We start from the raw sequence: 13,518 nt of genomic DNA, 5'->3' as shown, positions 1-13,518 counted from the left end.
GGCGGCAGAGAGCGGCAGTGAGAGGAAGAAGGCGATTTCAGCTTAGGTTAGAAAATTGGCTGGGGGAAGGAGCCGCTCAGATTTTTCACGCCAGGGAGGAAGGAATTGTACAGTTGAACTGTGCTGTGCCACGCTCTTCCTGGTGTCTTTTTACCTATTTGTATCTGCTCTTCCTATCATCGTTTGCATTTTAATTTGAGGTATCAGGTGCTGTTTATCATTGGGGCAACATTCCTTTTCTGCTTGTGTGTATTTTTGTCTTGTGCTGACTTCTGTAGGTCACCAAGGATAAGGGAGCTCACCATTATATTTTATATTGTTCGGTAATGTCAGAGTATTTTCTTTGACTGCAGAAGAAAAGAAGAGCTGTTACAGAGCTCTGTAGAGCTATTTTCTCATTTCTCATTGGAACAATTTTCAGTCTGGATAAGACTGGTGGGAAGGCATCAGAAGAAGTGAGGCATTAAGTTGCACAGTTTGTTGATAGAACTTGTGTTTTGCAGAAATGAAGAAAGCAAGCACAATGGTCTTCCATTAAAGGTGATTATTTTCTTCCTACAGGGTTTTGAAGAACAGCAGTTGAGGTCTCACTGGAAAGCAACTTCTTCCCAGAATCAAAGGCAGGTTCAGTGCAGTAGCAGTGAGTTATTTCTTCRTTTTGTGTTATCTTAGAAAACAGTAACGTGTGTTGTGTAAGAACATGACCCTACGTACAGTACTGACATTGCTTCTAATGTATGCTACTACATATATTGCTTCCTTTATCTTAATAGCTCAGATGATGTCTGCAGTGCATTTGGCATGGCTTTCAAATTGGCATTCGTAATATATAAGAGTACTTCAGTCTTTATAAGTAATATGTTYCTTATGAGTTTTGACTTCTTGAAACTTAAATTAAAGGCTAGTCGTCTTCATCATTGTCTACTTTTTTTTTCCCCTCTCATTCTTTTATTGTACCATTATGTAGAAATGCATTTCATACCATATGCATGAAATAAGAAAGGTTCCTGTTACCCCGACCCTACATATGATACACTTTAAAACTGTATCATCAGAAGCTGGTTTTAACTATGTACTGAAATGGCTTACAGCCAGTTTCAGAGGATGAAGGCAGACTGGAACTGAAGTTTTTATTTCAGCTGTTGCATACCAATTTGTTATAAAGTGTTCTGTTGTATGTTTTTTGACAATCTGTTAAAATGAAGTGAACTATAAAGAAGTCAAAGCAATAAGATTGGCCTTGTAAAACTTGTCATCCTGTAAGCTTACTRTCAAACGTTTAAAATACTCTTCCATTGTCTGTCTATGCCTTTGGCTTTTTCTGTGTTATCAATACTGAACCATAAGATGGCATTTTTTCTGAGCTTGTATCTAAGCAAATTCCTCAGTAGGAGTGGTCCTACTGTAATTTTATAATACCTATTGTTTGTGTTAGGACTTCTTGATCAGTTTTGTGTTTTCCATTTAACCCAAGAGGCCATTCTTCTTGCCCGAAGTGTTTTATAGCATAATCAGAGTTCCTTCTCTAAATACCACAGTCAGCTCTCCTTACTGCTCTCCTTTATTCCTAAGTTTTCCCTTTTTACTCTGTGTTCCTTTATCCCTGGTGTCTTCTGCTGCTTAAGTTGATTTTCAGACCTAATTTTTAGTTTCAATGTTGTAGTTTTTTAAAAGTAAATCTGTAGAAGTTCTATTCCTCTGTTTCTGTCAGTATAAATATGCACACAAACCCTGTAACTCTTCCTTCCTTACACATTTTCATTTTTCTTCTTTGCTATGGCTTAGATTGAAAAAAGCTGTTTACTCATTAAAGTTAAGAGAAATTAATCTGTTGTTCTGGAAAATCTCTGCTAACGATGGTAGTGGTAGTACCTCGAATGGCCAGGATACTGGTAGGGGKTTTTTTTTGGTGCTGTTCTTACTGCTCAGTAGGAATGCTAAGGTATGACATAATTGATACAGGTAAAACAGTGTTAGAGTAGAGACTCATAGGAGTGTTTATAGAGTGATGGAGGGGCTAGTATAACTACCAACTGTTCCTGAAATTGGCAGTATCCTTAAAAACACTGCTAATATGTTGTGTGAGCATCAGAAAGAATGCTAACACTTGTATTAGACTAATTTGCTCAGAAGGGGACCCAGAAGCGGTTCTTGTGGCTTTTTGGAATGGAAACTTTGTTTTTCTTGTTGTCTTTAAAACAAATAAGCTTGAAACACCCACCTTAATTAAGTCATCCAGTGAAAAAGAATAGAGAACAGTGGCTATTTTGAATGTAGGAATCTAGGTGTGACTAGACTCTTCAGCTAGTGAGACTGAGTTATATGCTGTAATCAGGTACGAACTCAAGTGTGATGGAGCAACTGTCATGCTTGATTCTTTGGAGCAACTAGTTTGGATGATCAGATCTCCATTTTCAATTGAGTTAATCTGGGCAAAGAAAGCTTAGCCTTTAGTGTGTGTCTGGAGTAGGGCTCAAGAGTACATGAGTCATTCAGCCACAATACTTCTAGCTGAAAATGCGTTTTTGAATATATTTTATTTTTTTCCAAAAGTAAATGAAAAGGTAGCTGAACAGACCAGTCACTTGTTAGCAAAATGATGTCACAGGAAGATCTGACAATAGGAAAGACCTAGATCAGGGTTTTTGTGTTTCTTTGCAATTTTTTAACATTTTGGCTTTGAATCTTACTCACTGCCTCTGCTATGAGCTAGTATAAGATGGTGCTCTTTATACCAATGACTTTCACTACATTCTTGCTTTAATTGTTCCCATGTCCTTCTGCTATCTATGGTAAGTGTGTGAAGTGCAGAGTCACAGAAGCTTTGTCAGAAGGCACCTCTAGAGACATGTAGTCTAGCCTCTTGTTCAAAGCAGGACTGTTGTCACCACCAGCTCAGGTCAGGCATAGCTTGTCTAGTCAAGTTTTGCGAATCTCCAACAGTTCAGGTTGCAATGCCTCTCTGTTTCAGTGCTGCACTGGTCTCCTAGTGGAAAGATTTTTTTCCTGATGTTCAACTCGCTGCAGTTTGTGGCTTCTGCCACTTGTTATCTTCTGCCATTAACAAGAAGTGTTTGGCTCAGTCTGCTTCTAAGTGCCATTCTACTGGCATGCACTTACTACTGGTGACTACTAAAGTTATAGGTGACTACCAAATCATCTTTTAGCCTATTCCTTACCAGAGGAGTGTAGGTTATTTGCTTCAGATGCCTGACCATTAGCTCTGGACTCCTCTTCTTGAACTGAGGAAAGCGAGAGGGGTGATGACAAAACTGGACACGGTATTCTCTAAGCAGTCTCACCTAGTGCTGAGTAAACAATAATGATGCTCCTTGAGCCACTTACCGTGTTCATCCTAGAGTAGCCCAGTCTGCAGTTTGCCTTATTAACAGTGAGCATGTACTGTATTTTGGGTGATATGTTTACTGCTTTGTCTCCATCTAATTTAACATAATTTTAACTGAATCCATTCTTGCAGCTCACTATGGTGGAAAAGAATTCATTGAATTGTTAAGAACAGATAACAAAAAAAAAATTACAGAATTAATTGCTTGGGTATGTATGAGTTGTTACACTGTGTTCTGTGAAGTCCAGGAAAAGTGAATTTTGGAGGCCTCTACTGAAGTAAACTTTTTTTTCCCTGCAGATATAGTAGCAGTCCTTGTTGATTTGTTTATATAACTAACATGTGATTCTAAAATTCAGATATATTTCAATGTTATGGGAAAAGTACCTGAATACAATTTTCCTCAATCAAAAGGAATGAATTCAGAGAAAATGTTCAACCAGTACGGCAGAACAATCAAGACACTCAGACTATTTTCTAAAATAAAATATATCTGCAGATACTTACTTAGAAGGGGAATTACGTAATGAAGAGTAGAACAGAGAAAGGAGAGTTGAAGTTTTGAATTATTGCAATGGAAAGGAGATGGAGGAGTTTCAGAGTGGCAATGGAAGTGCAGGACACTGGAAGAGAGACAGGTAAAGATGAAGTATTGGTATTTGTAGTGTCTGAAGACTTTCTCACTGTGCTGAGGGGTGGCATTTGGTGTATTGTATACCTTCTGGAAACAGCTGTTTGATATTCACTTCATCTGTTTCATCTGCTGCACTAGGAAAAGTCTTGTGGTACTTGTTGAACTCTGAGTTAAGCTCTACAAGTATTCAGTAGACAATATATTGTATATTTTATATACTTCTGCTCATGTACGCTTGGAGGTGATGCAGATTTTCTTTCTTGTCTGAAAAAACATGTTTTTATGATATGCGTAAGTTCCACTGTCAATTAGGTATCAAACCTAGCTGCATCCTATCTGCAGGAATTGGTGTCACAAAAGTAGCTGTACATGACAATAATGAAAACTGTGTTGTAGGGGATCCCGTTAACACATAAGATGTGTGCTATTGTCTTGATTGATTCAATTATCTTTACAAAGCATGTGCAGAGGTTAAGTTTATTCTCAAGAGAAATTCTGTTCATGAGAAGGGGTTATAAGGACTTTATCTTAGGGCTGAAATTGCATGTGATGAATCTCTCTGGCTTGGCACTGCTGAGGGAGTCCTATGTTCCTCCTTTCTCCCTTAGCCAGGGTGGTGCCTGCTGGACCATGTACTCAGATGGCTCAACTTGCTAACTTTGCAAAAAAATTAACAATTTTCTGTACGATTAGTGAGTTCAACTGACTTAGCAAGAAGTCTAGTGAGGACCAGAGCTAGTGCAAGGAAAGGAGTGGAAAGGCAAGAAAGGTGAGTAAAGGGATAAGCTGGGGCCTGGGGGGAGTGGAGGAAAGGGAAAAAGATTGTCCCCCTTTCAGGGTAATTACTAGCCTGGGGCTGTAGTAATATGTAACTTTGCTCTAAGTCCATATTCTGTTTTGGTAAGACAAAGAAACAAAAGTAGATTAATATAAAGGATTGTACCCCAGCTTTAGGAATTAGCTTTATCTGAAAGTTGGCTAGTTGAAGGGGGAATGTTGAAGTCATATTGAAGGCATGCTGTTGTTCTGGTTTTCTGCATATGCCTCCAAATTTGGCAGTTGTTTATTCTTAATTTTTTTGAGATTTAAGAAAAAAAATGTTGATTTTTTTTTTTTCCCCTTAAAAATGATTTTTAGGAGAAAAGGGAGCCTTGCCAGTACAACAGCATTTAATTTCACTATGGAGGGAGATTCCTAAACGTAAATATTCATTCACTTTTACAGTACTGATATAACCCTAACATAAGCATACAGTACTGATATAACCTCTAACAATATAACCCTTCATGGATTTCCTAATAGTTGTCAAAGCTCTTGTTCATCACAGTGCGGTTTTAATAAATATCTTAAGCTGGCATAAACAAGCACTACTGATGAAGCAGCATCAGCTTGCATCTAAACTATCTGCTTTTTATGCCTGGCACAAATATCTATGTAGCAATGTGGTATGGAAGTGATTTGGGAGCTTGATCCAAATGAATATCGGTGTATTTCCCCCCCATCTCCAGCTTCAGATGTTGAAGAGGTGCAGGGACAAGCAGAGGGTGGTACTATTTATTTTAGTGAACATACCTCTTTATATCAATATTAAAAAATAATAATAAAATAACCCGCCCATATTTGTAGTTAACCTAAACTGCAAATGCAAGTTTGCAGTTTGGCACTGTAAGGAATGATTTGAAATAACGAGTGTATTTTTCTTTTTATATCAAAAAACTTGGAAAATAATTGTAAAAAAACAGGCTATAATGACTGCTATCATCAGAATAAAGCAGAAATTGTTTAGAGGAATCTCTTGAACATAAAAGCAACAAACATCATCTTGTTCTGTCCTATGTGGATTCTTACAATATACTTGCTATGGACTTTGCAAAATCCCAGCCATAATGCTGTGTTATTGCCATTTATGTTTTCTCACGTTTTTTGTTAGAAGTAACTTCTATAAGCTAGTATAATTCAAAATACTCTTTTCTACATGTTCTTTATATGCATAATAATGCTATTTATAGTCATTGCAACCGTTCTTGCTATATAGCCAATTATATTAAATTCCATTTGAGTGTTTTGTAATATGGTGTAGTACAATTCCCCCTACCTTCCTGGAAAATGTAATGGTAAATTGTGGGCTCTTTGGCAACAATGGCTATTTTATGTAATACTTTGCTAATATCCTCTGAATCCTATTACGTTACCCATAAATTTATAATAATTAAGAGACTGTCAGCTTGCAAAACAAAATCTTGAAGGGGGAGTTTCCTAACCTTGGAACAAAATGACTAAATTTTGAGGATGGTAGTATTAGCTTTATTTTTTAGTGGATTATGTCAACTGCRTGCAAATATACATGCATTTCTCAGGTAAAGGAAATCCAAATAGAAATAAATTTAAAAAAATGAAATGATCATATATTGCCTTCCTAATTTTTTTCAAAGCAGGGGTCTTGGATGAAACTAGAACATGTTTCTGATTATTGTATTGGAATAGCTCTATTGACTTTTCATAATGTGTTGTCTTTGACTTTTTTTAACAAATGGATCTAATGTTTCATGCTGATGAAGCAAAGACCTATTTTGAAACACATATCTTGATGTGTTTCTTGTTAATTCTTATTAAATATTAAATTAATATAGAGCATACTGCTTCCTTAAAGTGTTTAAATACTGTAAAATATTTATCTTCAAAATTTCCCCATCTTTAGGGAAATTATTCTCTGTCTTCAATTTTGTTATATTGTTTGTGACAGCTTCATCCAATCTTGTGTGAGGAGTATTGTTCACTTGGGGTCAGAAAGCAACCATGCAAATTTATGGAAGATTAAATCTATTGAGCTTTGTTAAATTTAAATGCCCTACTTATTAAGAAGTCCTTGAACCACAGTTTTCTGGAGGATGGGAGAGTATTCTTTGGAAATATCACTACAAGACTACCCAGTTCTGGTCATCTTACCTATGTATGTACTATTGTCCCTGTCAAGAGACAGGACACTGAGTTAAATGAACTTATGTTCTGACCTGCTAAGGCTGTTCTTATAGCAGTGTCTGCCCCAGTTTTTAAATGAAAATATGAGCTTTTTTCAAGAATGAAAAGCATTTAAAAAAAAAAAAGCTTTGTATATATTTCTCTTTGACTTTTGCCATCTTTAGGTCTGTCAGTTGATTATTTTGAAGTAAGAAAATGAAAAACATCCTCATGGTTTTTGTTTGCAATGTGCTGACTTTAAGTCATCTGATGAGAACTGTTCTTGGTTAGTATATCAATTATATAAATCTTTAGTAACAACACCATTCCTCACAAAAAAGCAACCCTCCCCTTTCCACCGCTGCCAAAAATACAAAAAAACCCCCTCTCTTTCTGCATCAGCTTTGAATGTAGCTGAGAAATAATTTCACCTAATGGGCATAGTCTTTTTGTGGTGCAAAATCAGTTGTTACATGAATGTTCCATAATCCATTTTTTCTCTCAAATGAGCATGTCCTTGGAATGGATCTTCAGCAAGTATCTGGGTATGTGCTGCTGATTAACTGTTAATATATATGCAGTTTTCCTGTGGTAACTCATTATTTGAAGAACACTGTTTAGCAAAAGGCCTAAAATCGTCAACTTCTCTGAGGCTGAAATTACTTACTGTTTGTTTTTTGTTTTTTGTTTTTTTCTTGGACACATACGCACACGTTCTACAGGCTTGACGACTTTTGGAAGCTCTCTGTGTTCTTGAGGTTTCATCTAGCAATTAGGACTGATGGTCTGCTCTTTTTTTATAAAAAGTTTGATTAGGTGCTTCAGAATGATACTTTATCAGGTCTTGTTTCATAGTGTAAGATATGTATACATTTATTTTGCAAAGGAAATAATTTGACTTTTGAATGGAAATAAATGAAATCACTACCAAGTTCCTGTCATGATCATTACAAGTTAAGATGATGTTTTTCTGTCTTTTTGCTAGGCAGTATTCCTCATAGAGTAAACCAGTCTCAGTTTGACTTTACAGTCTAAATCAGTGTCTTGGTTCCCTGGAAATTAGTAGTCTTTTAAGAAGCAAGCTGAGATTGTATATTTAAATTTGTTATGTAAAGGTCTCATAATCTTAGGAAATTTTTAGAGAATCTGCAAATTGATAAAGGTTGAAATGACTGGTACAAGTAGAAAAGACAGAAGAAATGAAAGGTAGATCTATTTTGCAGGAGATTTAAAGCAGAAAGATGAAAAGGTGTATCATACAAAAAGTCTAGGGCAGAGTTGAGTTACTTGGTCTGTTAGATTATTGTTCTAAAAAGAGAGATGATCTAGTAGTTAGTAGATCTGAGAGCATACAGAGTGTGTGTGGGGGGGTTGTTTTTGTGTTTTGTTTTGTTTTTTTTTAACTTTAGAAGCTTTGACATTTAGTCCACTTTTGTTGTGGGTGATTGGAGACCTAGTTATGTATCATGAGTTCTTAGGGGTGTTTTTTGTTTTTGTTTTTAATTGTGCAGGGCTATTGGTAGTGTCTTTCATCTTGCTGCTTGTTTTGATGTTAGGATGGTGKTTTTTTTTCTTTTCCAAAAAACCCACAATGTTATCCTTGTATCAGAATCAGGTTTAAATTGTTTGGCTTTCTTATTATCACCCTTAAAATTTTCCAACTCGAATCTTTTTCTAGGTGAAAGTTGGAAAGACAAACTAATTTCTTTAATACTAAACAAAAACAAATCCCTGAGCCTGTTTGTAGAAGAGAATTAAGCTGTGCTTAAGTAAAGATTTCTAAATAAACAACTAAAGTGTAGAAATAGTTTGTTTAACGTGGATCTGCATTATGCAAAGTTTATGTTGGTTATAAACAGAAGCTTTTATAGATAGAAAAACAGTTTCATTTATTGTCAGACTTCATGGTTATTTATATACATTTCGGTTTGCCATGATGCTGTTTCTGCAGTCATGAAAAATGTAATATGTCTGTTTTGTGTCATTTGGAGAGCAATGTTTAGTTATGTCTTTAGAGTATAAGAATATGTTTATGTTGGAAAATAGGCAATTGGCATTCTTGGTTCAGCTGAATTAGCATTTTGTATGCTGAAATAGATAATTAAGGATACAAATACATTGAGAAAATTCAATTTCTTTTAGGATTCTAATTCTGAAACTCTATGATTTGTCCTCTTTTAAATAGATAAAAATTATTTAGGTAGATCTGAGTCATAGAAATTGTCTATCTGAAATGAAACAGTTCCTCTTTTGGGGAAAAATTATTTACAAAATACAAAACTATTGATACTCTGCATATCTACCTTTTTCAGATAATCCCATGGTTTGCCCTGCCTTCAGCTGAAGTTGTAATTCATTGCAGTTTTGCTCTGTCTGCTGTGCTTCACTGGAGAGGTAACCAGTTTAAAAACAAAATCAAAATATTTTCTGGCATTCTTCAAATTTAGTAAAGGTGCTTGCAATGATAGACTTTTTGCTTGCTTTTTCTGCTGAGAAACTTCTGAGAGCAAAATAGTTTAACCACTCTGTATCTTGACATTGTCTCTGAGTGGGTGTGATATGCTACCTCCACTGTGTAGTCTAATGAAAAATTAGCATGGGATGTTTAAATAATGTGAATGAAAATATCTATCTGTAATTTTTCTGGGGGAAGAGAACTGATTTTATAAGTTAATCAAGCGTGCTTAGTTTTATATTCTTTGCAGGAATAGGATCAAAGCATTTCACAGGATTTAACTTTTTAATGTTTGCTGTCCTTTATTAAGTGTTTTCTCCCTTTTAAAATGTTCTCAGACTTTCATGGATCTCAATAGTGCTAGCACTATTGTTCTGCGAGTCTTGACCCAAGCTACTAGTCAAGATACTGCAGTGCTGAAACCAGCTGAAGAACAACTGAAGCAGTGGGAGACACAGCCAGGTTTTTATTCAGTCTTGTTGGTAAGATACAGCAGAAAAGTGCTATTACTTACTTTCTGAATAATTCCGAGTGTGACCTCCTAGAATTCCATTGAAACGTGACCTCTAGCTGAGGTAAGGTTTGAGTAGTTGTGGTCCAGCTACTAGTATCCTTGTGCCATGCTGTATGAGGCATCACCATCAACGCGTCTCAGAGCAGATTCCTTTCCTTGGCCTGTTGTGAATTGTAGGTAACAGAAGGCCAAGACGACCCTTCCCAAAGGAGTTGCCTTTTCTGCCTGATAAGGCAGTGACACTTTTATTTGCCCTAGTAGTTTTCAACCTCATTGTATGTCTGAACCAGCTGTTCTTTATTGTGGAGGCAATGCATTATGATAGCTGTTGTACAAGAAAAGTTCCCCACGCTTTTCAATGTACTAAGTTTGATACTCAGTTGGAATTGCTTTCCCTCTTGTCAGCAGAGAGAGATTCTCAGGGAGATGACCAGGTTGGTAGTAAGGTTCCTGAAAAAGTGCGTACTTCCAAAGGTATTACTCCTTCTGCTGATGAAATGAATGCATTAACATGGTTCCAGGTGATGGAAACAAAAAAAGCCCCAAGAGTTTCAAAGAAGGCAAGCAGAATTTAGCAGTATCATTATTCCCTGCTTCTTCTGCACATGTGTGTTTATGTTAGGGTAGTCTTAAATAACATACAGGTAAACTGATTTTCCTTTAAACATCTGTCTTTAGTGCACAGGATAAATGACTCAGAGTTGTTTAGTGACATGTTTTGTCCTCTGTAGACCTTCTGCCTCATCTGTTGGAAAAGTTAGAGCGAGTCAGGGGACTTAGGGAAAAGATTAAACAAAAAACAAAAACAAAAACAAAACAAAAAAAAAACACTCTGAATTTTGAGCTGACAAACTCAGTTCTACCCCCTGCCTTGCCATAGAGTTTGTTTACATTTGTTTGTATTTTCAGCTGAGTGTATGTATGCATATATATTTTTATATATACACACACACACACGTATCTATGTTTATCACAGAATCACAGAATGGTTGAGGTTGGAAGGACCTCTGGAGATCATCTAAGTCCAACCCCCCTGCTCAAACAGGGTCACCTAGAGCACGTTGCACAGGATCACATCCAGGCAGGTTTTGAATATCTCCAGAGAAGGAGACTCCACAACCTCTCTGGGCAACCTGTTCCAGTGCTCTGTCACCCTCACAGTAAAGAAGTTTTTCCTCATATTCAGACAAAACTTCCTGTGTTTCAGTTTGTGCCTGTTGCTTCTCGCCCTGTTGCTGGGCACCACTGAGAAGAGTCTGGCCCCATCCTCTTTACACCCTCCCTTCAGATATTTATATACATTTGATAAGATCCCCTCTCAGCCTTCTCTTCTCCAGGCTGAACAGGCCCAGCTCTCTCAGCTTTTCCTCATAAGAGAGATGCTYCAGTCCGTTAATCATCTTCCTAGCCCTCCACTGGACTAACTCCAGTAGTGCCATGTCTCTCTTGTACTGGGGAGCCCAGAACTGAACAGAACTGTACAGAACTTTATAGATATATAGATATCTTTTCAGCTGTAGAAATTAATTTTCAAAAGTAAGCAATTGCTATGTTTTAAGTCTTTTGCCTGTGGGAATGGGAATAAGTTTCTTTGTGTGTTGCCCTTCTCTGCTCTTTCTGTATCTCTTCAGTTTCTCTTTTTAAGACTAGCTAGCATTTCATGTAGTGTTCTAGATGGGACAGTTCTTTGGGTGAATAGATTTTGAATATTTCTTGGATTTTTCTCAGTCCCATGTCCAGGTGTTCTGTTTGGCTTCTGAGTTCAGCTGGAGATCTTTTGAGCAATAGCCATAATTTAAGAAGTAATTTTCCTGAGTGTTTAATTTGGAATTCGCTGGTCTATGAAACTTGTCTTTTCTTTTGTGGTATGCAAGACTTCGTATTTTATTATCTTGAGATACCTTTGTCGTTGTGCTATCCTGCCGTTTTGAAGTGAATGCTGCTTTGTACAGCTGATTCTACAATATACATCTTAATCTTTAGTAACATGCAAAAGTCAAAGTCACAGGAACTAAGCACAATAATGAACAGTGCTGCTTAGTGCAAACAGAATAGTGATGTTCAAGTTCTTACTATCCAACTATTCCTAGTGTAAAACAACCATCTGTGCACAGCATATATACTTAAACATCTAGCATACTGTGTATTATGGTATTTTTATTTACATTTTGCTCTAACACTGTATAAGTTAAAGATGACTGAAAGATAATAGAGTTAATGTCAGGCTGAAATGGATTTGAAAAAACGCCCAAAACTACTGGAACATCTTAACGCTTATACAGTGTAGAGGAACAGAATATGTCTTTATAGGAGCCGCACAGGCAAGTTTGAGAAGTGCTATCATACCAGAGCACTGTTTTCCATTCAGTGTTGGTAGGCAGGAAGGTTCTTAGCATGTGGCAAGCTAATGCAAGAACTTTCCTGAAAGATCTCAGGAGTTTGTGCAATACTATATCCTTGTGCAATGCAGTATAATTTCTTTTTCTACTGAGAATCCAGCTGTATCCTTTAAGAGTGTAATAACTGGCTGTTGCTAGTAATTAGTATCCGTTTATTGCCTTTTAAGCCAAACAAGATTAGAAATACGTTCACTGTATATTTTGGATTTATTTTTTATGAGTTAAGTAGTAGAGCTAATGACAAGCATTTTTCTATTTTTTTTTATTTTTAACATGTCATTTAATGTTTTTTGTCAAATGTTGATTAACGCATTTTTATATACACCTGTGCATATGCAGCTACATGTATTTATGCATATACTAATGCACGTATTTATACAATTTCTCTTCTGTCTGTGGCACATTGAGTAGCTTTTAACTTAACTTCTTTTTAATAGAATATCTTTACAAATCATACTCTGGATGTGAATGTAAGATGGTTAGCTGTGCTGTACTTCAAGAATGGAATTGATCGGTATTGGAGACGGGTGGCACCACAGTAAGTTGGAAATTTCTTTCACTTACCCTTTATGGTAGATTCTGTTACACTTACCCGATGGGAAGACGGCAAATTGCTTGGTTGATAGAAGAGAACTTACTTTGGAATTTACAGTGACATTAATAAAACGTTTACATATTCCTCYGCCATGTTGAAAAGCTTTTTAGGTCATTAATGGACCGGTCTGTTTTCATATTGTGTCTTACAACTTTGTTCATCTTTTATTTTTAAGAACTGAGTTACAAATCTAGGTCATAGATTCCAGATTAGAAGTGATGTGATAAGCTTTATAAAGTTAATACCTGAACTTTCTGGTAGTGGCAGATGTGAGAGGTAGGAAGTCTCTTGGAGAGACTATTAAGGAGATGCTTAATTTAAGTTAAATTAGAATTCATATTGAATATATACATGAGAAAGAGACAGTAGCTATCATTATAGACAGTTCTGATGTGCATTTTTAAAATTATTCTGATACTTGGCTTCTGGTAATGTCTGACAGAGTTCTCCAAAGAAACTAGATGTCTAACCCATATTCCTGAGCAACAAATTATTTACTTAAAAGTTTCCAAGAGGGCTGTTGTAATTTATGATACATACAGAACTATATACTTTTCGGAGTGTTCCATGTAAGGTTTTTTCTTTCACCTTTAAAAAGTAGGTGTAAGTTCAGAAAG

The 13,518-nt window shown here is 36.3% G+C and overlaps 1 protein-coding gene across 11 annotated transcripts in view; it reads left to right on the top strand.

Moving 5' to 3' along the window:
• The window catches only part of IPO11 (importin 11), a 108,638-nt gene that overhangs the window by 3,073 nt on the left and 92,047 nt on the right, over positions 1–13,518 (top strand). For all 11 annotated transcript variants that reach the window (XR_003251998.1, XR_003251999.1, XM_026056411.1 and 8 more), the window contains exons 2-5: positions 562–640; positions 9,251–9,332; positions 9,732–9,875; positions 12,744–12,844. Coding sequence is in view for 9 of the 11 variants with exons in the window: in XM_026056411.1 (XP_025912196.1) it covers positions 9,738–9,875; positions 12,744–12,844 (239 nt within the window). In the remaining 2 variants the exon portion in view is untranslated. The remainder of the gene's footprint in view (positions 1–561; positions 641–9,250; positions 9,333–9,731; positions 9,876–12,743; positions 12,845–13,518) is intronic.

Source organism: Apteryx rowi, unplaced genomic scaffold (genome assembly GCF_003343035.1).
Source record: "Apteryx rowi isolate R43461 unplaced genomic scaffold, aptRow1 scaffold_131, whole genome shotgun sequence".
Taxonomy (NCBI): domain Eukaryota; kingdom Metazoa; phylum Chordata; class Aves; order Apterygiformes; family Apterygidae; genus Apteryx; species Apteryx rowi.
The sequence above is the reverse complement of the archived record's forward strand: the minus strand, read 5'-3'. Positions and strand labels throughout refer to the sequence as shown.